Consider the following 25,584-nt stretch of genomic DNA (forward strand, 5'->3'; position numbering starts at 1 on the left):
AGAGAGAGAGGTAGAGCGAGAGAGAGCGAGCTTGGCTGCCTTGCGGGGTACATCTCTTTGTTGTGTAAATGGATGTAGGGCTTTTATTTGTCAGTACTTAACACATGGGCGCAGGTGCATTTGGATGAGTCATAACTCAAAGCAGTATTTGCTGAATGGAACAAAGTGCATAGACAGCAGCGACAGAGGGAATAAAATGCATCTTTTTGTAAATTCCATTTTAACTCTGGGCTATACAGAGGTGTCTTGTATGAATTCCTCCTCCCTCTCTCTCTCTCTCTCTCTCTCTCTCTCTCTCTCTCTCTCTCTCTCTCTCTCTCTCTCTCTCTCTCTCTCTCTCTCTCTCTCTCTGAGTAACGCTGTGAATCTTGAGATAGAACATATCTGATAGCCTTCTATTCCAGATGGAGATGAGGCTGTTCTTGTTCCCAGGGGCAGCTGTGTTCAAAACCTGCAGCCTACCTGGAAGCCAGTATTGCAGCTGCAGGCACTCTTGAAAGCTTTTGCTTGCATAAGCACCAGGGCCCCACTAGAGGCTGAATAGCTGCTTGATAAACAAAATGAGCACAATGCTTCCAATCAGTATTCCCCAGGCCAGGAATATTTTTCAGTAGCTAAAAATAGTTTGTTAGTTTACATTTGAACAGTCGTGCATTATGCAGTGGTGGATTTAAAGCTTGGCTATAGGTGACTTGGGCTGGATTACCAAAACGATTTGGGTGAAAATAGAAAGGACCACCATAATCTACATTTCCCTTATATTGGAGGTTTTTAAGCCTGTGGCAGGGTAAAGCCCTGTGTGTAGATAGAGGGCAAGGCAAAGCCTTGCTGCTTAATGTATTTTGCGTTTATTTAAAAAAATGTATGGTTTTGAAAACAAATGTGTTATTGTGGGTTGATTTAAAAAGGAATGGTTTATTGTTGTATTGTTATGATTTAAAAGGTATTTTATGTTTATTTAAAACTCGTGCAGAATGCGGCCATCTCTGAATTGATTCATTTGTTGTTAAATCGGAAATGGCCACTGTATATAAACGTGTGTGTTTTAAAGAGGAGGAACGTGTGTGAGAGAGAGAGAGACGAGAAAAAACGAAAAACAGAAAGTAAAAATAATTTGCTGATTTGTTGATCGTGCTGGAAGGACCAGCACAGTACTTGTATGGTGGAGGTATTTTTGTGTGTGTTTCAAGACTGTGTTTTTGTTTAAATTTGTATTTTGCTCGGTGAGCTGTTTTGTGTAAAAGTGTTTTGTTTTTTTTGTTTGAATAATAAATACGCGCACCAGCACTTTCAAACAGCGGTACCTGTGTGTGTGTCTCTGTCAACTTCCTAGTCTGCATACGTCACCACTCGAGCCGTCTTGCCACACGTGGTGTCCAGCGTGGGATATAGCGCCTCCACGGGCCAGAACAGGTGCTGCGGGTACACCTTTTTTTTTTTATTTTGATGATGATTTTTTTGTTGGTAGTGAAGAGAGACATGGAGGTAGCCAGGAGATGGCTTTTGGACCCCAGCACCCTCCAGTGGCTAAAAACAGAGGGGAGAAAACACCTGAGTTCCAGCTGAAGGGGATCCGAAGGAAGTACCCGGCACTAGAGGGGGCCTTGAATGCAATGGAAGAGGTGGTCTGCCGGATCCACCGAGAGTGTTGGGAGGTGGAGCAGTCCCAGTTGGCCTGGGCTGGTGCACCCATGTGCTCCATTTACCTGGAGTATGGACATGTGGAGGTCAGCTGCCCGGAGCAGGAAGAGGACCCAGACGCAGACCTGGAGTGGGAGGAGCCCTAGCCTCAACCGCCCAAGAGACCAAAGCCTGCACCGCATGGGTCTGCCAAGCCTGCAACGCTTAGGGCTGCAAAGCCTGCATCGCCCGGGGACGCCAGCACGTCACAGCCAGCACGTCACCGCCCGGGGACGCCAGAACGTCACCGCCCGGGGACGCCAGCACGTCACCGCCCAGGGATTTGTTGTTTCTATAAGTTGCAGTTTCGCTGCCGGAAATTCTGTGGCCAGAGCCCAAGAGGAGGGAGCTGCCGGCTACAGAGAAGACGGGGGAGGTCAAGAGACCACCACCCCTGTGCCACAGGGGTTGGATCCCTCGACCGGGGCTCCTAGACATCCGACCTTCATGTCTGGACGTGTGGTCGCTGGGCCTGACTCCCAGGTCGTGGCACCACCAGGCAGGTATTTGTGTGTGTGTTTTCAAGTTATAGTCGGATTAGCTTTTGAAGAATTATTTTGTCCGTATATTGTTTCCTTTAGTTAATTTGTTTCAAATCACTACTCACTGATGAATTGAGCTAATCCAGAGAGTCATTCCAGTCATTTTACTAGAATAAGAGTTAATTCTATAGTTGACTCTCGTTAATCCAAACCCTGGTCGTCAGAACTGACCTATACTCCAAACTACTCTGTCATAATGAAATGCATGCAGATAGCAGCTGTAGAAACTGAATTTCTACACAGGGGAATATAGCATATTATTGCAAACAGTACAGAGCAGTATAGTACAGAGCACATCATCAATTGAAAATAAGTTGTAAAAGAAATGTCGAAGAGCATATGAAAGTTCTAAAACATTTACAGCTATTGGGTTTTAAAGGCAAAACTTTAAAAAAAAAACACACACAGCATCTTCTGGTCCCCAAGTGTCAGTTGAGACGAATTAATACAAACATCAATTTATCTGTCATTTATTTTTAGAACACTTAATATTTTTTCAATATGTAATTTTTACATAGGGCAAATACTAAGAGATGACAAAAAAAAATGAATGTGGCTAAACTCACTTTCCCTTCTAAAGCTCTGTGATGATTTGAAGAAAGATCCTTACTTGTACACACACTTGCAAACCAACTTACAGCTAGTCTTTTTAAGGGGGATTCTGATTGGCAAGTTTTCTGAACCCCTGCTGAAGTAGCATTTACCAGCAGTTCAGAGTAAGCTGCAGCAATCTGGGGCTTCAAACGTCTGTTATTGGAAAACAGTGTTTAGAAATAACTTGTATAAAGGACAGGGTTTGGGTTTTGAAGGTGCCGTCCAGCAGACAGTCACAATGCTTGATGTGACATTTGCTCTGTTAGCTGAGGTAGGCTAGGAAAAAATGCCACTCCCTTAAGGGAGTATAGCCGGCTAGAACCCTGACTGTGAATGACAAAAAGATTGTCATTTGCTTTTGACAGATCATTCAAACAACAATCTCGCTCTGTTGAGAGTCATGCTAAGCAGAGGGCTGGAAAACAAAACGAAGAGACTGCATGGGAGCACCCTGCCTGGTGAAGTACCTGAAGAGAGGATCTACGTAGTCTGCAATGTACACTGTGTTTCCAAAATGGTCCCCAACGGCTGTTTTATTCAGATGCTGAGAGGACTGTGGTATATGGTAGGGGCCTGCACTGCAGTTGTGTAGAAGCCGTGCAGTGTCAGGATTTTGCTTATAGAGCCATCTACAGGATAAATCGAGAATTGTTTTCTACATGGTCTGTAATCTATTTTTTTCTAAACAATGTGTTTTCTATACTGATAACATTTTACAGTAAAATACATACATAGATGACATTCTTTTTATGGGATTTTAGTATAGGAAGGGAGAAACCACCTTTGAAGAAATGGTATAAATGCTGATACAAAAATTGTTGGAACAGTGTTTTTATGAAGGGGTGTCTAGCAGCAGCACTTTTGGTTTACCACCAGGGGGTGATGCTGGGTTACCCAGAATCCTGCTCTTCAGTTAATTGTCCTCGGTGGAACTCTGAGGATCAGATATGCTCTGTAATCTGTAACTCGAATGATAAAACCTTAAAAAAGGATTCTCAGCAGAGCTGTTTACAAATGCCAGTGGCATTCCGAAATGCTTCACTGTCTGCAGATGTAAAACATCCCACAACATTATAGATTTGTAGTTTTTAGCAATTTTAATTTAAATGTATAATTTATCATTTTTGGACTAAACAAGTGCACATGTATAATTAGTTGGTACTGTAATCCGGTGAAAGAACTATATTAATTATAGTGTAGGTTAAGGTTCCCCTGATTAGTGTAAATTATTGCATAGTAATCATTACAATACGTTTTATTAATATTTGTGAATGGGTGTGTTTGAAAAATTATTTCGTCCTTTAGAATGTGATTAACCTATAACTACTGTACCTGTATTCTTCTATAAAACATGGAGATCATACTGTGCTGTCTAGTGCTGGTATAGTGGTATAGTTCTGCATCCTGTAAATAAAGGGTTTAGTTATCTAGCAAACGGAAGTGGCAGTAATTCATATTGCTACTGTATTTTTAAAAGCTGTCTTTCTGCAAAATGAGTGTATTATGTTTTATTATCAAGACTGAAATGATGGATCTTCTGCATCTCAGTCCTGGTCTACTCAGTGTCTCAGTCGTGTGAGGCAGAGGCACAATAAAGAGGTCTAGTGACTTGTCCAAGGTCACACAGGCAACCAGTGGCTAAGCTGGGATTAAGTCTAGAAACAAGAATGCAGGACATACAGGTTTATTCTGTGGAGGAAACTTCCTACACCAAGTGTAAAGATTCCATGGATGCATTATACCAAATTAATATATACAATACACATCAGAGAATATAATACTGTTATTACATCTGTAAAATATAATTGATTTATAGTTCACTTGAAACACAAAATTCATAAAGTTACATTGTGATCTTTAAAATTGGAAATACAAGTGAATGGCCTCGTTAATGTAATACATGCATTTTGAAGCAGTTATATTTTTCTCCTGTTGTGACACTGGAAAGCATTAATGGACTAAAACAGTGTCATCTGATTAAGAAGTTTCTTAAAATATTTATACATAGTTTGATGTTAGTTTGTTTTTTTTGTGTTGGACCTATAGAATATACAGTATAAAAAGTTTTTTTATTGACTTGAGCATAATGCTTATATCTTGAACAATTTCTGACTCTTGGAATCTGTTTCTATACTCCAAGCAGACAGCATGTTGTCACAACATGGGTCACGGGCGAAAAACTAGGGCTGCCCAGTGCATGTCAGTTCAGTGCTCCCCTGTGCTGACGGCATGTCTGTCTGAAATCCAGTTTATACATATAAAAATCAGCCCCATCTCCAGCTGACTCACTTTGTCAGGCTGAGCCGTGGATTAACCCTTCACACGCCACTCCGGTAAACGGGAACAAACAAGGGCATTGACCAGGGCATTGTGATCCATTTTCAGTGTAATAGGATTCTCCCTTGAGGGGGAATAATATAGTGCAGCTGTGACATGATGTTCTGTGTTTCAAGAGATTATTATTGTTAGAAGCGAGTAGGGGCACCACTGTATTAAAAAAATCAATTTTAGATTTCTGTCTAGTTCTGTGTAAACCAGCGTTACCTCCTCTCTCTCTCTCTAAACATTACGAGTTAAAACACACAAAGTTACGAATAGGTATTATTATTGATTTTTTAGAGTGTTGTTTTGTTAAGACAGTTTGTGAAATATGCTTACTGGTAGCTCTTTGGGACTTTATCATGTTTTTAAGCAAGAGCTACATAACCTTTTAAGAGGTTATAATAGCAATTTCTTTAAAAAAATTCTATTTAATCGCAAATCAAAAGCATTCATAAATAAGTGCTTTAGAAATATAAAACAGAATTTATCGACAGAACACGAACAAGACACAGAAACTGAACCACTGTTTTGTCTGTCTGCCAGAGCAGTACCTTTCATTTCATTACAATAAAGCTATTGAAGCACTTCATTTCTCTCGGCAGAAATGCTTTTTAACAGTGAGGGCACGGCACAGTTGGGATTGGTTTTTAATCTCTTACTGTACCAAAGTCAACAGAATCCAAGAGTTCTGAAGAAATTTTACTTCTCCCTGTCTGGAGAAGACAAAACATTGGCAGAGAGGATCAGGGCATGGCATTGTTTTGTAAATCAAAGGGTTTTCACTGCTCTCCATAGTGCTGAAACAAGTCTTTGTGGTCCTCAGGGAGGGAGGATGTTGCACGTCATTCTGCTGCCTGGCGTTTCAATAGCCTGACGTAACATCGTGTCCTTTTGCAGCAGCTGCTTGTTTTCAATAACTTTTTTGTTTACTGGTTAATGGTATTACGGTATGCCATTCATTAAAACGCTGGAAAACTCTACAGGTATTAGCGTTCCCATTTAGTGTTTTGCACACAATAGCTTTGTTACTGGTGCATTTGTGTTACAAAAATACATTTTTCCAAACTGAATGCTTGGTTTAAAAAAACTTTTTTGGTATTTAAACATATTACATGTTAGAGCTGGGGTCAGTGTTAAGTCCTAGTGATCCATGGATTGTGAAATAATTATAAATAAAGGTATTAAACATTAATACAATAAGCAGCTGGTATTAACCCCCTCCTGTATTGTGGTTTTCTTATGACTGAAGGTGGATCTGGCATTGGTTTTCTAACAAGCTTTAAAAATGCAGTTTCCTCCTGCTCATTATAGTCAATAGTGAATTTCTGGGGTTGGGAGTAACTTAAGACAGAGCCAGATGGACAGAGTGGCTGGAGGTGGCTGAACACGGCCTCTCACCCACAAGTCCTCTCATTTAATTTGAGCAAAAACAGAAGATTAACCCTCTCTGGATTAAGCTACTGCATGTGTTTATTTCTCTGCAGCTTTCAGTGCTTTTAGATAAAGCTAATAAACAAAAGGCTACTTATGTATGAGTCTGATTTTGGTTTCCAAGTTTTGTCTTTTTAAAAGCTGCTTTTTTGTGTGTGTGTTTTGAAGCCGACAGACACACAGAGGTTGTTTTTTTTTTTTCCCTTGGTATCAGCACTTCTGAATTTTAGGATTAAAACACACCCCTCGACTGCTTCGCAGAATGGTTCAGCCCTCATTTCCATAAGTTACTCCTGAGAAGATCCATGTGTGGAGGCATAGTGCTGAAGGAATTAGTCTTTTTTTGAACAGAGTGGATGTATGTCTTGGGGGGGAAAAAGGTAGTGCACTGTTGCTGTACCCTGAAACAGTCTAATTATAAAAACCAACATGTATTGTGCATACCCTGTGCCTGGAATGGGGAGCAACTCCTTGATGTATTACTACAATGGGAAAACAGTAAGTGCACCTTTTTTTCAGATTAGTAGTTGGTTGACTGATCAACAGGAGAAGCACGATACTACTTTGCTATTCGTAGTGTATTTCTGTTCAAGTCTCATTTGTTCTAAGCAAGAAAACACGTTTTGTCTTTTATTATCTTCTTATTTTAATCCACACTCTGCTTTAGACCACTTGTAGAACTATTACGTTGAAGCTGAATGTATAGGTTTAGCAGTTTAGGGAATATTTTGAACTAACAACTGTTTAAAGTTCTTAGCTTCAGACTTATCAGATGATTGGAGGAGTATGCTAAACAGCTTTTTCCAAAGCGGAAGGAATCAATTCTGATACGTGCAGGACAGTGTTTTGGAATGGTAGCCTCAGTTGTACTACAGGATACGACTTTTTTTTTTAAAGGTTTTTAAAATGACAGTTTTGATTCTTATGATGTTTTATTTTTTTGTTGATGGATCTTTTATTTGTGCTTTGAATAGTATGTTTTATTATAGCACACCCATTCTAGTTTTTATCTACTTACATCCAGTATTTTGTGATTACGATTTAATTGACTAAACTATCTATGGAAACTTATTTATTTTTAATTGGTGGATCTGTACAGTAAGGAGACAGATGAAAGCCTTTTTTTTAGTAAGCTGAAAGAATAACAAGCATGAGTCTGGTAATGATTAGGGAACAGTCAGCCTTCTTAAGGTTAGGGTTTCCTGTTTAGATTTGAGGTCCAAGCCTGGGCTTTTCTGTTATTCCATCTGTTTCTAATCAAATCAGCATTCTTGACCCGACGGGAAGCTAATCCGAGTTCTGGCCATGTCAGTAATAGTCTCTCTTTGATAGCTGCTTTTTCTAAAAACTTTTATCTTCCACCTTGCCCTGTAAGTGTGCGTTTATGGGAAGTGATCCATGAAAGATCAGTTTCACTGTTGGTTTTGTGAACTGTTCTGTCAGATTTAAGCAAAGCAAGATGTAAAACTGAAAAGGCTTCCAATTTGTTCTCAAGGGGGTGAAAGACAAACATTTCACACGAATCATAATTAGTAAAAACATTTTCCAGTATGAGTTTTTTCTAGTACATTTACTGTATGTAACTTTGAAAATCACAATTTTTTCACCTTTCAGTCAAGTGGTGCTTTTTGAAATATTTATCGACCGCTCATGTACATAGGGAAAGATTAGTTTGTGATCGACATTATATTACTATGCAAGGGACTTTTTGGTCTGGCTGCACAAAAGAAGGTCTCTTACAATAGCTGAAATAGAAATGCATGTTAACTTACTACTGTATTTGAATAGTTGATTAAATTAGTACCTTTGAAAGGTGATACTAACATTTAATATCCACCTGAAAAGTCAGAAATGTGTGATGTTTTATGTCAATACAGTAAAATGTGTACAATATAACATTTGTGATGGAAATTTGACTTCCATCAAGGTTTTTTTGTTAGCCGTACACATGCTCCATGACAGCATTTCTCTTTGTTCCTGCAGCACTAAAGAAACACTTTGATCTCTCGTTCTTTCTTTCTTTCTTTCTTTCTTTTTTAAAAGTATTTCCAGGCTTGCGTTGAATAGAGGAGCTGAGAGCTAGAGAGGGGCAGGGGCTGAATTAATAGCATGTGCCAAGTACAGGTGACAGGTGAACCGTGTGATCTGGAGCATTAGGTAAACACATGACACATTGTGTTAAGGTCTAGGGATGAGTAGAGCTCTGGTAATTTATACATTCTTAACCCCAAATTAGTTTCATGAAATATTCATGGACTGTCTTACGAGGGGGGGGGGGGGGGGGTGCTAGGATTTTGGATTATCTATATTGAGTTTTTTAACACCTGTAGATATTTGTTCAGAAGCCTATGATTTAGTAAAGTGTTCTGTTACCTGTACATATCTTCCCTTGTTCCCTTGCTTTTAAATTGTACAAATAGTTTTTGGAAGTCCACTTATTTTGGTGGATGTGTGAGGGGTGTGGTGTCTATTTTTTAAAGGTGTTGTCCTTCCTGTTTAATATCCGTAAAGTAAAAATAGGAAGCTATAAATGGGTGATTGTAAAGCTGGAATGATTCAGCAAGTTGATGAAAATGTCTTTGGCTTTCTCCTTTTGATATACATTGACTTTCTCGCAGCCCTTTTCCTGTCAAGGTTAGGAGAGCTAAAACAATGCAGGTCTTGTTTTGAAGCAAGTACAGAACTGTTCGAGAAAAATACAATTTTGTTAACCATAAAAACAACAAAGTTTTAAATGCTCCTTCATGCGATTTTGTTTTCTACAAACTTTAGATTGAATTTGTTTCTTTTAAGCTACCCGTAACAGACAATCCAACATGCTACCCATAACAGAAAATCCAACGTGCCTTATCAAGAAAAGACAAGATTGAAAAATGAAGGTCTTTTGTGTTTAAGCTGAGTGTCGGGTGCCTTTTATTGTTATGTTAGATTTAAAAAAATCTAAAAAAATCCCCCAAGGCTAAATACAATAATAATGGCTTGTACAAACACGATATTTCATAGTCACTTACATCTAAACTCACAGCTTGCAGCTACTCTGGTTGAGACAGTGTTTTGTAAGTCGTTTTCTGAGAATGTAAATGTGTTGGCAGTGTCTGACTTTTCTTTTTTGTATTTTTCAAGGGTGTAAAAAAAAAATGGCAATGTAAATAAGTTATCTTCCTGATTACATTTTATAGTAAAGAAATGATCCTTCGTGGCCATTTTAGAACTGTATGTGCTTCATTAGTTGACTTTCAATAGACTTGACCATTATAATCAGCCGTGAAGTCATATACACCAAATGTATGAAGTTAGTGCTTTTGGGAGGAGTACAGTATATAAACTCTACTAAACCTGAAAGTATTGATTACCAACAACAAAACGCTAATTATCTTAACTGTGGTCTTTCCTTCCACAAATGCAACAGACAGTAAAATAACACCAATTCACACACGCCAATTTAAATATCAGAGGAGGCTAATTCTTTAAGTATTTACACACAAAGTGATGAAGACTCTCTTCATTCTCTAGGGGCTTGTGTAATTTCAGGCCTTTATTAATGTTCGACCAGTTAGCTGAGGGAAATTAGAACAATTAACTTGATCCTGTGCCATATGCTGTCCATAGCAGCCCAGACAAGTGTGTCAGCCCAAGAGAGTTTTGCTGGTTAACTTTGTAGGGCTTTATTAAGTCAAACTCCCCTGCCAGGCTGGCCTGTTGTCTCCATCAGACTTTATTGATATTTCAAAGTGAAGGTTATGTTCATTTCCATGGGCACATCAAAGCAACTGGAGAGGGGATCAGGTGTGATGCAGACTAGATCTATATTTTTTTTCAAATAGCGTACGGCACTCGAGTGACATGCTCATTTGTCCACTATAAGCACAACAATAAACCAATGAATTCTGTAAAGATCTTTTTTGGTTTTTGGCACACAATGGCTTTTAACCTTGTATTTTAATACCATTTGATAAATCAACCTTTTTATTTATTTATTTTATTAATGCAAGCAATGTGATATAGTCATATATTAAACATATGTCAATTAACCATCAAATACTGTAAATACAGCATTAGGTAAAAACAGGATTTTGTTCTATAAAACATTTGCTTTGACGATCAATGGCTTTTTTAAATTTTATTAAAAAGCAGCCTTTCTATTTCAGTTAATAGGACTTTATTAGCATTGAACTTTTTGTTATTGTATAAAAGTGCCATATTTCTTCCTTTTGATCATTATGTGCTATTACAAAATAAAAAGTATGATTAGGTCATTAAAGCAGGATTTGGCACTTGTATGTAGCTGATCGGATGACATGAGGACTCTGGTTTTAATTTGCTCTCTTCTGATTGTAAGAGAAAGAGGCTTGCCTTTTAGTGGCATTGGGTTACTATTCCACTTGCATCTGGAGTTAATGAAGGCTTAGACCACATCTGTAGTGCTTTGCCACAGGAACCCTTTGATGCTCTACATAGATGCATTGAAATAACATTAAAGTTACATAATTATACTAAACTTAAAAGGTAAAAAAAAAAAAAAAAAGTACTTGCAGTGTGTTTAGTGTCTGGACCAAAATTTTGTAAAGTTTTGGAAAAAAACATTTTGGAGATGTATTTCTTTCCGATGGTTTCAATTGAGTAAATATGAGTACGCCGCTTGTGCAGAGGTGGAGAGTATAAATGTAAACTTATACAATTCATTTGGCCAGTTGAAAATTATTTATTCTGTTTGCTGCAAGTCAGAAGTTGAAAACTCTAACTAAAGTATCGCCTTTCTCACTTTCTCACATTAATCAAAGCACGTCTTTATGCCTCCGCCACTATGTAGTGTTGCTTGTCTTATATTTCACCGGTTCTTGTGCTGACAGTGATGAATTATCCATCAGCTTCAGCATATGCTACATTAGTTGGTGCAAACAAAAGACTGCCAGTTATTAAAGGTGATTTTAGTTAATGTGTCTGAGCTGATGCATGATGGGGAGCATTTCAAAGCTGACACGTTACATTTTTGTTAGGAAGATTTTGATATGTTCAGTCTATCACTCATTGTGGTGAATCCAGTTAAAACCTTTTTTTTTTTTCAGTCACGCAGCATATGAAGCTCCCCATCTACTGTTCAAAGTGATGAGAGAGTTGGTGACTTGCCAGTGTAAAATGTTCCTGCAGAGAATCTCTGCAACAAAGATTTAAGAATGGAAACTGGTGCTCCCATAAAGAGACCTTTTCAAAACCCATGCCAGACTTGAAAGGTTCACTGATATCCAAGCTTTAAGATCACACAGTGGGCTGAATCTTTATAAACTGAAGGAAGTCTGGATTAGGCACTGCATTGATCCTCGGCACGCAGATCTTTACAGTAGAATCTAATCATGCTCTAGATAACAATGTTGTTGTTATAAAAGACAAAAATACTCAAGAAAACACTTTGTTCTTCCTACAGAAAAAGTCTATTGAATTTGATGTAGCCATTGAACTGCATTCTTTTCGCAATGCTCAAAGGAAAACTTTGTTGGCTTAGTCATTACCCTAAGAGGCATTGTTGATAAATAATGTCTAATACTGGAACACCATGTGTTTTGAATTAAAAAACACTAAATGCATAGTTTGGATTTTGAAAATTACATTTGCAAGTTTCATCATTTCTTTTTTCTTTCTTTCTTTCTTTTTTTTTTAAAGGTGTATGCACCCTCTCCAAGCTCAGACGACTATAACAGAGATTCTCCCATTTACCCGTCTCCTAAACCTCCCAACAGTATGTTTGCAAGCACTTTCTTTGGTAAGTTAATAAGCAGAATTGCAAATAAACTTTTAAGCTGTCCTATTAGTCTTGTGTTTTAAAAATTGAATTATTCCACTAGATGTGCTTCTTGAATCTATTGTTTTGTTTTTGTGCAGGTCAATACTAGTGTGCCAGTCAAAGTTAACCAGCTGTTCACATTTTCATGTAATTTTATCTCTAGGTTTCTTCTTGTTAGTGCTGCCCTGTAATTGCTTGAATAAGGTGTCACGTGACATCTGCTTTTCCTTTTCTCCGGTTTCTTCCAAGGTCCTACTTGCTGTGGTCTGTCTTTTATTCATTTTACACATGTATGTGAATTAGATGCAGGTTTTTGGCTGGTGAAAGGAATTAGAATGACAATTTGCTTCAAAAGACTATTTTGAACGCTGAGTAATGACTTGTTCCTCGGGCTCTTTTGCTCCTTTGAATTTCACTCTATCATTACACCTGTTGCTAATTTCCTATTTTCAATATCAAAAGGCAGCCAGATGAGGCCATTTAGCTGCATTACTTAACCCCTAGTGGAAGGTAAGCTGGTGTTAAATAGGCACAAAGCTCAACCCATTTGTTTTCACTGTAACATTGAGTGTGGGTTATGAAGCCGCATGTAAGTCGACAGTGCTTTTCTTCTGCTATGCATGACAAAGGATTTGCTTTTTACTTGAGTCCCATTTCTTAAATGACATACTGTCCAAAATCTATGTTATGTGAATGGAGTTTATCCAGTTGAAACAGATAATATATAGTAGCAAGACACAGAACTGGGGAAAGTTTTACAGAAAACTTGCTGTTCTGTTGAAGTCCACTGTCCATTAAAATATAAACTAAATTCAAATGATCTAGATATAGAACAAAAACTGGCAGATATCAAGTGACAATAATATTTTGCTTGAGAGAGAGCGAGCAAGGAGAATATTGATGTATAGAAAATGGATCAGGGTCAAATCTTTTAAAATCTGCCTGTTTGTGGCTACAAAACCAGCATTTCCAAAGATGCTTTGAAAAGTTCCACGTAATACAATCATTTTCTTACAAAGCCCAGACTAATTTCCAGGCTTTATGGAATGGTTGCCCTTTTGCCCCACATAAGCGAGATGAATCTCAGGGTGTTTGTAATTAGCAGAGGGGAGCTTTGTGTTTTCTCAGCTGTGATCCAGACCAGGTTTTTATTTTAGTACAGTAATGAAAGTTTTAAGTGCACTGCTGTTGTGTGCTGCCGTCTGCAAATGTTTTGCAAAAAAAGATTTGAATTTTTCAGGTTGTTTTAAATGTAACTGAATTATGTGCTTTAATGTTAAAATATTTAATGCAAAACTAAAAAATGCAATAATATAAACCTAAAGGGGTAATAGCGACCGGTTTAAAAAAAAAAAAAAAAAAAAGTTCTTACCTCATAACAGCACTCTCAATTATCAATTGCATTCAGGGAAGCAATGCTTCAGGGTCTCTTTCACCTCCTTGCCAGTAATCAGAGGGTCTTATTGCCTGTGACACCACTGTGGCATGATGGGCAGCAGTGTGGAGTAGTGGTTAGGGCTCTGGACTCCTAACCAGAGGGTCGTGGGTTCAATCCCCAGTGAGGGACACTGCTGTTGTACCCTTGAGCAAGGTACTTTACCTAGATTGCTCCAGTAAAAACCCAACTGTTTAAATGGGTAATTGTATGTAAAAATAATGTGATATCTGTATAATGTGAAATAATGTATAATGTGATATCTTGTAACAATTGTAAGTCGCCCTGGATAAGGGCGTCTGCTAAGAAATAAATAAATAAATAAATGATAAATGTGCTTCACAGGAGTCAGAATTACAATTAAATAGAAAGAACAGCAGCAAAACCTTAAAGGGATTATTGCTAAAAAAGGGTTTTAAAACCTTGGTTATTACCCCTCTAAAGACAATTAAGGAATTGTTTGCGAGTTGATAATAGTAAACAAATGGTAAAAGGTGTTTCTTTTATTTATTTGTTCACAACATTTTCTAAAGGCATTAGCAAATATAGCAGTGAGCAGAACAACTATTTCAAACAACAGCCTCTCATTTTGGGTTAGTTGGGTTAAGCTGAAGGGGGAAATAAACAAATAAAAATAAAAATACTGAATAATTAGTTGGGAACTGAAGTTCTTGTCCTTTTTATAGATGGGACCCATAATTCTTCTTCTGACCTTTGGAGTTCATCCAATGGGATTAGCCAACCAGGCTATGGAGGAATGCTGGGAAGCTCCTCTGCTCACGTATCACAGCCCAGCAGCTATGGCAACCTACATACACATGATCGCTTGGTAAGGCATAAGTGCAGTGTTTACACTATATGTTTTCTTTCAAAACAGAATACTTGTGTATTATATATTACAATTACACACACACACACACACACACACACACACACACAATCACACAACTGTGATATTAAATATGGGAAACCCCAGGAATGTGTGTGTTGCCCTCCCCTGGGCTGGGTTTGCAATGGCCCTGCTGTAAATTCTCAATGGGACTGATATTGGAGGACTGTGCTGACCAGGGCAAGTGCTGAACATTTCCTGCCCAAGAGCCCTTTTGTCAGAGTTGGCTTTCCCAGCGTTTTTATGTTGTTTTTTTTTCTAGACTCACAATTCTTGACAGTTTTACACCTGCTAGTTCAACTCTCATTCACACTCACTGAGGGCCTTCCCTTTTCCTATCTTGAATTTCTTTGGCTGACATTCAGCTCTTTTTTTATGGCTTTTGTACAAAACTTTTTGATTCACTTCAGCCTGCACAGTGATGCCTGACACAGTGGGGCATGTCCTTGATTTAATGATAATACTAATGAAAATAATGCCAGTAATAATAAATGATGATAGTACAGTGATGATGATGATGAGGATGATGATGATGATGATGATGATGATGATGATGATGATGATGATAATAAACAGGCATATCAGTTAAAATACACCCTGATCATTGCATGTGTATGTATGCTTATTTATCCAAGCACAGTGTTTAATCTGGATTGTAGCTGTCGCTCCAGTCTCATTCATGTTGTATCGTGTTTAACTAATCACCTCTGTGTGTTTCCTGAATCAGAACTACCCACCGCATTCAGTTTCACCAGCAGACATCAGCGCCAGTCTTCCTCCTATGTCCAGCTTCCACAGAAGCAGCACCAGCACTTCCCCCTACGCTGCAGCTTCTCACACTCCTCCGGTGAACGGCTCCGAGACCATCCTGGGTATGTTGAAACCGGCTCTTTCGAATTGCAAGTAAACTGACCAGTAAACCAAGCAAGTATTGTAATGTAATGTATTAGCACTACACAGTAGCTTGAACTGTATGTCTTGTTTCTGGTTGTGAAACAGGAAGCCGGGGGAATGCGTCTGGGAGCTCCCAGACAGGAGATGCACTTGGAAAAGCCTTGGCTTCTGTGAGTACCACGTCTTTGCTTCAGGTCACTTCTTAGTTTCTGATATTGTGTCATTCTGCCAACAAGTGATATATATAATTGGAGCTTTGATATACAAAAAAAAAATTAATAAAAATAAATCTATATAGTTCTGACAGACAACAAAATAAATCTATTATGTTTTATATTACAAAATTGTCATTTTTGGAAATAAGTCCACCTCTGTCCAAGCCTTTTGTTTGTTATATCGAGGGGACAATACAAATGAACGACAAACTGTTGGAGTAAGTTAATGAGATGATATTGTGAATAAAAGTAGAATTACCTGTACGTGTTCATCTCATGTATGCAGTATTCTGCCTTTGCTTTATCCAATTCGTTAAATAATTAAAACACAGTACAAAAAGCAAAAATCCCAAATGGAAGCTTTTATTCAAAATCAATGTGACACGAATCGTTTCAAAGTGCACCAAATCTTAATCCAACAAGCAAGAATCCCAAACTGAGTTTTTATTCCAAATCAACCCGATATGAAAAGTTCATCAGATCCTCAAGTTTTTTTTTTAGTTTTTTCTTTAATCAGTTTTGCTTTGCCGCATGTTTGCTCAACAAGCTCAAAAAGCCCCAAACAGAGTGTTTTTTGACAACCGGTATTCACAGAGATGCCTGCGTTACTCCTTTTTTCAAACAATCAATAGTTTCCAGCTTTGTTGCAACATATATTTTGTTTCGGAGGCACAGTTACACAGCGTGCGCTTTTTATTAAACAAAGGAGTTGACTGCGGAGGTGGCATCCCGTGCGTACAGACTGGGATGTTGACAGTGTGTGTTTATAGCAAGGGTGTACTGTATTGGCATTATTTGACTTGGTTGCGTTTGAAATTAAAAGACCTATATCAATTGAACTTGATCTCTGAGACACAGAGAGATACAGGAAGCTGTATGTTTATAGAAACACCTTAGAACTAGTTATTCCAGGCTCATTTTGATTTTTTTTTTTCAGTCACTTACATTTTTCCAGATAAACAAAGGATTGCTGGACTGCTGGAAACCATATTAATTTGTATTTTAACCTTGGTGCAGTCCCAGTATCAAAAAATACTCTGCTCCAATATTAGTTTGAATAAAAGAGGAGAAATATGAAAAAAAGGCCAAGTTAGTTGTCAGTGTGAGAAAACAGGTTCTAAACCTTTCCAAATCTACGTTCCGCTGGGAAAACCAGGACAGAAATGTTTAATCTGACTGGTGGGTGGGCACTGGTTACCACGGTAACTTGGTTCTGTCATCCTGTGTTGTTGCTTGGCAGGAGCAGGCAGGTCATTCCATAAATCATTTCTGTCATAGCTGATGGTGAGGCGTTCCATCTGCTCTATCAGTGCACAGCACAGTCACTGCAGTTCAAATCCCTCGCCTCACTTCCTCACACTTCTGTTTCATACAGTCGTTTCAGCAATATGGTGATCAGTTGAAAAATGTATGAAGCCAGTTCTGAATATTGGTTGCCTTCATATATGGCATCAAATTAAAAAAGAAAAATAAAGGAATCTGCTAGTTATATTTTAAGTATCATTAGAAAATAATAATAACAGTCCTGGCTACATGTATATTTAAAGCTGATTTTTATTTATTTTTTCTTTAGTAAATATTTCACACTGTTAAACCATACAACATTATGTACCAGGTCTTGTGTTATCTGTAACCAAAGAAAGAGAAGGTATTTCAAATCGTCTTCTGATTTTCAGAATCATCATCTGCTGTATAGAATACTATGTGATTAAACATGTAAGGCCAGATAATACATTTGCAAATGTTTTTTTGGGCCTAAGCCTGGATAATTGTGGTCTTAATCTCAGTATGCAAGAAAGCGAATTGCACATGAAAGTATTTACTCCCAAGTTTCAAAGCCTGCAGATTATGCATTAGTTTGGATAATGAACAAGTCCAGATAGAAGGGAAAGAAATCTGGGTATTTGTGCCGTTTTGTGCCAAACAAATAACCCTTGAAGATTGCGCCCATGGAAGGCTTCTGGCTGCAGACGGATCTGGTTTCAGTGTCTAATGTCAAACCAAAATACTCTGGGCTTTTAATTCAGAATAGATCACACAGTGAGACGGTTTAACCAACACTTTTTATTTGTACTGTATTACAACTCCTTGTGTTAAAAAAAAAAGATAAAAAGTTATCTTTTGATTCTTACATCAGAAGTCTTTGAATGGCCTTGGATGTTTAAAATAGTAGCTTTTACACAAAAGAAAGAGCAAAACATTGGGAAATTGAAAAAAAAAAATCACAAATGAAGTCTTTTTGTATTCACAGACTCAATATAATTTGCATAACAAAGCTGATCTGAAATGTATACTGTAGTGTGTGTGTGTGTGAAGGGGGGGTGGGGGCAGCGGGGCTATTAGCTCTGGGTTTTAACTCTGCGGGCTGTCCATTGTGTAGCTTTTGTCCATGGTCCCATTCATTAGGCACTAGCATATTGGTACCCTGCTGACTGGAATGGAGCGTGACTCATGGCGGGCGGGGCCTCGTTTGTTGTTTGTAAATTAAGCCGTGTTACAATTCAAATCCAGCAGAAGGTGTAGGAGTCGTTTGGCATTGGTCAATTAACAAGACGGGAGTCGGACAGTTACATAAGCTGAATTTGAAATGAGCTGTGAGGGCATTGTATAATTGGCATGTCAAACGCATTGTTCTTTTACAATGTCTGCGTGCTAATTTTAAAATCTTTAATAAGAAAAAGATGTGTGGCAAGTATTAATACGACCAGACATTTAGGGGTGAAAAACATGTTCAGTTTTAGGTAGTGTGGCCACTTTATTTATTTATTTACTGCCAGTTTTTTTTTTTTTTTTTTATCATCACACCTTGTTTACAGGTCCATTTTAATGTATTTTTTTAAAAATTTCCTTCATACATGCTTGGAAAGATCTGGCCTGAATATTTTGTACTTTAATACCAGCTAGTAATCTGAAAAGTCAGAATCCATCACTATATTGCAGATGTGTCGGATTAGTAGAATACAACATTTAGGCTGTACAGATTAAAGGATTAATTATATATATTTCAGAAAGTTTTGTCTCGACTTTTATTTTTCCTGTGGTCTAGGGACATTAACTGAGTATTCAGTCCCTAAGGGAGTTTATCATCCGGGTGCTGTTTTTCTATGCCCTACCTACCTTGGAACAGCATAGTTATATATTGTAGATTAATAATATAAGTAGATTAATAATGGTAGTTCATTATACTGCTGAACGGCAGAGTTTTGTATTAAACTGTAAAGTGTAGTTTCATATGACTTGATTGATTTGTTGTCTGTAATAAGTTCTGCCAGCTATAGGACTGGAAGGAAGGTTAATTACATAGATAGCAATGCAATACCCTGGGCGCTCCATAAGATGTGTTTCATTGTGTGCTGAATTAGCCTCTTGTGAACTAAAGAAATCGTGAAGCTTTTCCCCATTAATCCAGCTGTTTAAATAACTCTGATGTAGTTATCTTGAATGTTGTATTTTATTTTTTTATTTTTTTGCTAAACCTAAAAAACAGTTTTGAATCCTATTCTTTACTTTTCTTAAAGTTGCAGAAACAGAAGCCTATATCGTAATGTTGGCTTTTTAAGAAGCTGCATGAAGACTTTGACGGGTCATTTATCCAAGGGAAAAACAGGGTCTGTCATTATATGGCCAAATGGCTCTGTTGCTACTACACGGATCAAATGACTGTCATTTTATTAGATCACATCAATAACTAGATCTCGCATCATCTCCCAGTTCTGTGTTGGTGTGCCAAGGAAACTATTACAATGGAATAAGCACAGGGGTGGCTGGCATAGCAACAGAGCTCATTCACGCTAATGAGTAGAACATAGAGATTAATGACACTGGATGTTCTCATTTTGGTTTCTGGCATTCTTATTACACTACACCTTCTTTATGAGCTTATCCCATTGAGTCAGACTGAGAGCGAGTGCCTGCGTGCGCTCGCGTGTGTGTGTGTCTGTGTGTGTGTGTGTGTGTGTGTCATATTGAGCTGCGTGTTAGATTGATATTAATAGGATTTAATGGAGATTTGAGTCATGTTATAGCATCCATGTATTAAAGACACTATTTACTTTTCAGAGAGGGTTGAAAATGTATTCCTTTAGCCTTGATTAAGAATAATGACTTTTTGTATTTCCACATCTTTAAGAAGGTAATGTTTACCAGAGAAAAGCTGCATGATTTGCGAATCCTTCTTGATTTAGGAAAAAGAAAGAAAGAGGATGAAATAAATGATCTATATTCATGTCACAGTGAATTATGGACGCTGTGGGTTTCCAAAGACAGTATTTGAGAACAAGCCTCCCAGTGCTATTAGGGGTCCATATGTATGCCGAGAGCATTTTTATAGCCTCTCGGGTAGTAAAACAGCTCAAGGATTGATGAGCCAATTTTGCCTACAAGCTGGCTGAAGGGTGACAATACAGGCTATAAAAAGTATCAGATAGGACGTATTTTGCTCTTGCTGTTATGTATGCAATGTAATGATGCAATATATTGACAAATGCCTGTCTTCCTGTTTTGTCAGATTTATTCACCTGACCACACCAGCAGTAGCTTTCCATCAAATCCATCAACACCGGTTGGATCCCCGTCGCCTCTAGCAGGTAAGACACCTTTTGGCTGTATCGTCAGGGCACTGGTCTGAGGATCTTGTATCCTGAAACAAATGGAGAAATAATTCCTGTCCAGATCCACTAATAGATGTAACCAGAAATTACAATCATGTGTGGTGCTGTGCACATTGTAATGTTAAAACGAATTGTTTCTCATTTATTCAACAGAACCATTTTGAATTACATGATATGTTCCATGTTGCAAACAGAAAAAACATCCATGGCAACAAACAGATGTGTAGTGGTTAATATATGTCTGCTCTGAATCTATTTCTCAACATTAAGGCAACCTGAATCTGAAAGGTTTGTTCAGGAACATAATGCTGTATCTGTGGGTTCTTTATTTCAACCTTAGTTAAGCTAAATGGAGGGTACAGTTTTACTGTGGATTTTATGGTCTGAACATCATTTCAATTAAATTTGCATTAACTATAGGAGGTGACATTTGTAGGCATTAGAAAACGGAGGTGCGTCTTTATTTCAACACCCCAGCATTGATTCTCAGCTGCAGTAGTATTCAAAAAAAAATAAAAACAAAAATCCATATATATTGAAACCCCATTATTAATACTTGTGGGTTGCAATCCATATCTTGCATGGTAGCGACTGTGGAATCTGGCGACCTGAGGTTAGAATATTCCTGCGGCCACAGAAATCTCAGCGATTGTTCCACTGTAACAATGCTTCGAATGACTCCAGCGCTGTGATGATGTGTTGCAGGCAGCTGCAGAGAGCTGTCACTTCCTACTGCCACTTTCTCAGACATTGTGGCCTCAGCTGTCGAGTGGAGGCTGAACAGCTGTTCCACCCAGAGACGGGGGCTGTAAAGGACTCTTTGATTTAAACTTGTTTAAGAGAGCTGGAATTACACTGTGTGGGTGCAGCTTCATCCCTGTCATTGATAATAACAGAATATTTTCCGAGTTTAACACTGGAGTTTAATACCACCTTACCATCAGGAGTGTGATGCATGCAGTCATCTACATGTGAAGGGTTTTTGCTTCTAAAAAGCAAAATTCTTACTGAATGATACTGTGTAAAAGCCTGAGAACAGGACAGAATAGCAGCTAGTTAAGGCATGTTGTATTTGAATGTAAAGGGGCCTTATTTGACCTTTTTGTTGGCTATATCACTTTATTTTGTAATATAATGGATAGCATAGACTAAAGGGTTATCCTTTTCTGACCATGTAGTCTTCATGACATACCTAATGGGAGGTGTTCCAATTATTTTCTCACTAATTTGGCTGATTAATGGATATCTCCGAGCAGGCACTTAGTACCTGAACAGCTGTTTTTGCTCTATTAACAAAACAAAAAAAAAGTCCTAGCTGAATTGTATAATGGAGGGATTAATAGGTTTCTCGTTTGATGCAGTGATCACATTGCTGTAAGCTGAAATTGCTTAGCTAAATATTTTTGTAAACCCTTTTCTTATATATATTAAAATGACTCAATACCATGATGCATGACGGTTTAAATAGAAAGGAATAGTAGATTGTTACACCATTAACTGTACATCACAAACAGATTAATAGATTTGAATAGAAATAAGTGAGTGTAGTTGCCATGACATCAAACGTGAACAAGTACCTCCACTATTTGTTTTTAAGCACACTTTCCCTTGACAAAGGTATGTTAAACATGCCAAAATGTGGCTCTTCTGAGCTATATATATATATATATATATATATATATATATATATATATATATATATATATATATATATATATAACCAAGCAGTTGAAAGTAGTACAGTTTTTGTATTGTTACTTGAAAGCCTGGTTTAGGTTTTCGGTTTGTAGCAGCAAGCCCTAGTGTTTGTTTTGTATGAAATGTGAGAGCTCTCTTTTTATTGCGAGACATGCAGCCTCACAGATCCCCTGCAGTTGTGCCTGCCATGGCCTCTTCCTCAATGGAAGCCTTGTTGTTGGAGGGCATTGATTTTGTGGCTGAGCATCACAGGGTGAGGCCCTCTGGGCCAGCATTTAATAAACCTCTAGCACAGTCAGAGCTCCCATTCTGATTGAAGAAGCTCCTTCAATACACAGGGCTTGTACTGGGTTGAATCAGAAACATGAATAATGCAAACCAGATAGAACATGCCAGTATACGTACTGTATGCATGTTATTGGATGGAATTTATTTTTTACATACTTATGAATATATAAGTCAATTTTATATATCAATGGAAAATTTAACAATATTGTTAATGTTTTTAAGTTATCAGTGGATTGCTGTTACATGTAAACAGAATGGTATTGAGTTTATTTCCTAATATTATATTACTTTACTATTTTTTATTTTTTTTAAATTACCAAAGCTATGTTTAGAGTGCCATACGTAATTTGTCTTGCTCTGCCAATTAACCATGACTGCATCCATCTAAATGTTCATTAAGATTGGGCTCTTAATTGAACTATAATTACACATCTCCAACGGGGGTGCAATTAATGCAAATCCCTGCTAAAATAGCCCTGAGACAGGCCAACTTCATGTTGACATTGAATTAAAGAAAAAAAAGTTAAAACACAATATTGTGTGACAACCTCATTTCCTGTCTTGTTGTAATTTAATACAATGTTAATTGGTGTCCATGTTTTTAGCTTTGTAAATTAAAATCTCACAGCTGAGGCCTAGACTTACAATAGTGAAAATTAAGTGTTTAAGCTAAATACAGTACAGTGCTTTCGCAAAGACAGATAAGTTTTGTCCTTGTATCTGTCAGGAACTTCCTAAAACTCTCTGGTTGAATCCTTACAGAACAATTTCATCTGGGAGAGAAAATAATAAAATGATATGTACAGTGCCATAACTGTAACCCTGCAGAAAGAAATGCCATGGTATACTGTGCTAGTGTTTTCAACCTTGGGTAATGTAGAGCCAGATGAAGGAGCAGCAGGACTCCTGTCAAGCTGGTATTGGAATAAAATGTGACTACAAGTAGAGAAAAATACTGTGACTTATACAGGAACAAACCTTATTGCCACAAATATTCACATTATTGAAATTCCTGTCTGGCTAAAAAGTGGGGGAAAGGGTCTTCATCTGCTTGTTGCTTACTGCAAATGAAAGCTTACTGTTCCAAGCGTTTTGAGTAACTGTGTGGTATGAGCTTGGGAAGGCACTTCTTGAACTCTGTAACTATGAGCACGTATTACAACATTGTATTTGTGGTATTCTTATGAAGTACAAATGAACTGTGCACAGCCAGAGGCTTTTGTCTAATGTCTTATTTCCTGTGGTGGGTGTCTGATTGCCTGTTGAATTATACTGGTTATATACGGAAAATCAATTCCAGTCGGATTGCATTATGAAATGCGTTCCACTCTTTACCTCCAAATGTCTCACACAGATGTACATTCCTTTCTCATTATTAATAGAGTCGCGGCAAAACATTGGGATACTCGATAATAGCTATATCTTAATTATGGTTCAGACTATTTCCATACACAGATTTTTTTTTCTTTCTTAGTACTTTGCCCATGTCGTCCGTTTGTGGAACATGATATATATTTAAAACATGTCATTTTCTTGTAGGTGCAAACCACTGGCCGAGAGCAGGAGGACAGACACCATCCTCTCCCAGTTATGAGAATTCTCTTCATTCGTTGGTAAGGCATGTCTTTTTAAATGTTTTTTAATTGACACTTTTGGAGTTAGTGGGTTTTGTGTGGGTATCATTGCAGAATATAGTAGGATAGCATTACAAGTAAATTCCTTGCTAACAAATGGCCAGGGTGGACTGAACAATACCCAGCATACAGGGCGTGTCTCTCGCCATCTGTTCCTCAGACATTAGGCTTGTGTTTTGAGGACAGCTGTTGCTCAACTACTGTTATAGGATTCCTGTGCCGCTTTCACAAAGCCAGCATAGCTGGGGCTTGGCTATCGTTTACACCCCCACTCACGCCAGGGCGCAACAGTTGTCAGTTGCACAGCAACACAGCCTCCTTTCCCCCACCCCCAGAAAACAAAAAAGAAAGCAAATCAACGCCCTGTATGAAATGATAAAAAGCACCAATTTTCACTTCCTCTCTTGTACATACACTACATACACTGCTAACATTATCACCTCTGTGAATCATATTTATTATATATATATATTTTTTAAGGCAAGGCTTACTCATCCTGTCATTTTTTTTTTTTTTTTTTTTTTTTTAACTAGACTAACATGTTGATGCGGACATGCCTGTTGGCTCTCTCTTGTCTCTCTTTTAATAATCTAAATGTGTGCTTTTGCTTCCTGTTCTATCTTGACTGCCAGAAAAATCGAGTTCAGCAGCAACTTCATGAGCATTTGCAAGATGCAATGTCATTCTTAAAGGATGTCTGTGAGGTACTAGTTCTTTTAAGGTGGTGCCTTGACCCTCGCCCATCCACTGCTTGCTCAACATACTCACATTTTTATTTTGTCACACTTGCATCAGGCTTTTTAATTTAGCATTCACCTTTTTTTTTTTTTTTTTTTCAAAATAGTTTTTTTTGGCCATTTCAGTTTGCAGTAAATTCATAGTAATCTTCTAACATGGAACACCAATTGACGTCTTATCAAGAGTGAATTCTTCAGTACCGCAAAATTAAGAAAATACAGTCATGCTGTGGTGTTTATCACAAAGCGTGACATTGGAAGGGCAAATTCATGTCTCCAGGCTGAAATGGCTTTCCTACTATTTTCCAGATGTCTTCCTTTTTTAGAGTTAATTTTCAAATTCAGGTCGTCGCTAATAACCCCATCTGTGTTTTGTTCTCTTCCCATGTTGTCAAGAACACCATCACTCTGTTTTAAAACATCTGAAGTGCTTTGTTTCTGCTTTCACTTAGCACACGTGTTTGTTTGTTTTTTTGTTTGTTTATTTCATAATCCAATCAGCAGTCTCGAATGGAAGATCGATTGGACAGGTTGGATGATGCCATCCATGTACTACGAAACCATGCAGTGGGGCCTTCGACGAGCATGTCTGGTGGCCATGGCAACCTGCATAGCTTACTGGGGCCATCGCACAACGGGCCAATTGGAGGAATCGATTCAAACTACGCAGCATCTGGGCTGGTGACATCCAATCGGACAGCTTCCTTGGTATTTGCCTTGAAATAATTTAAGTAACTGCTTAGAAGAGTAATATAACAGTGTTCATACATATTTCATGCAAAATAAAGTCAGATTTGCAATGCTCTTTGTTCAGTTAATCAACTCTCTTTGTGTAT

The 25,584-nt window shown here is 37.9% G+C and overlaps 1 protein-coding gene across 14 annotated transcripts in view; it reads left to right on the forward strand.

Annotated features, from left to right (window-relative positions):
* LOC117429447 (transcription factor 12-like) overlaps window positions 1–25,584 on the forward strand; it is a 96,949-nt gene that overhangs the window by 62,970 nt on the left and 8,395 nt on the right. For 6 of the 14 annotated variants that reach the window (XM_058998763.1, XM_058998760.1, XM_058998765.1 and 3 more), the window contains 8 exons: window positions 12,228–12,327; window positions 14,470–14,612; window positions 15,400–15,544; window positions 15,672–15,736; window positions 20,289–20,367; window positions 23,917–23,990; window positions 24,644–24,715; window positions 25,250–25,456. In XM_058998763.1, coding sequence (XP_058854746.1) covers window positions 12,228–12,327; window positions 14,470–14,612; window positions 15,400–15,544; window positions 15,672–15,736; window positions 20,289–20,367; window positions 23,917–23,990; window positions 24,644–24,715; window positions 25,250–25,456 — 885 coding nt within the window. Of the gene's footprint in view, window positions 1–6,854; window positions 7,068–12,227; window positions 12,328–14,469; window positions 14,613–15,399; window positions 15,545–15,671; window positions 15,737–20,288; window positions 20,368–23,916; window positions 23,991–24,643; window positions 24,716–25,249; window positions 25,457–25,584 lie in introns of those variants that run through there. The other 8 variants (XM_058998764.1, XM_058998766.1, XM_058998767.1 and 5 more) reach the window with 5 other exon arrangements.

Source organism: Acipenser ruthenus, chromosome 24 (genome assembly GCF_902713425.1).
Source record: "Acipenser ruthenus chromosome 24, fAciRut3.2 maternal haplotype, whole genome shotgun sequence".
Classification (NCBI taxonomy): domain Eukaryota; kingdom Metazoa; phylum Chordata; class Actinopteri; order Acipenseriformes; family Acipenseridae; genus Acipenser; species Acipenser ruthenus.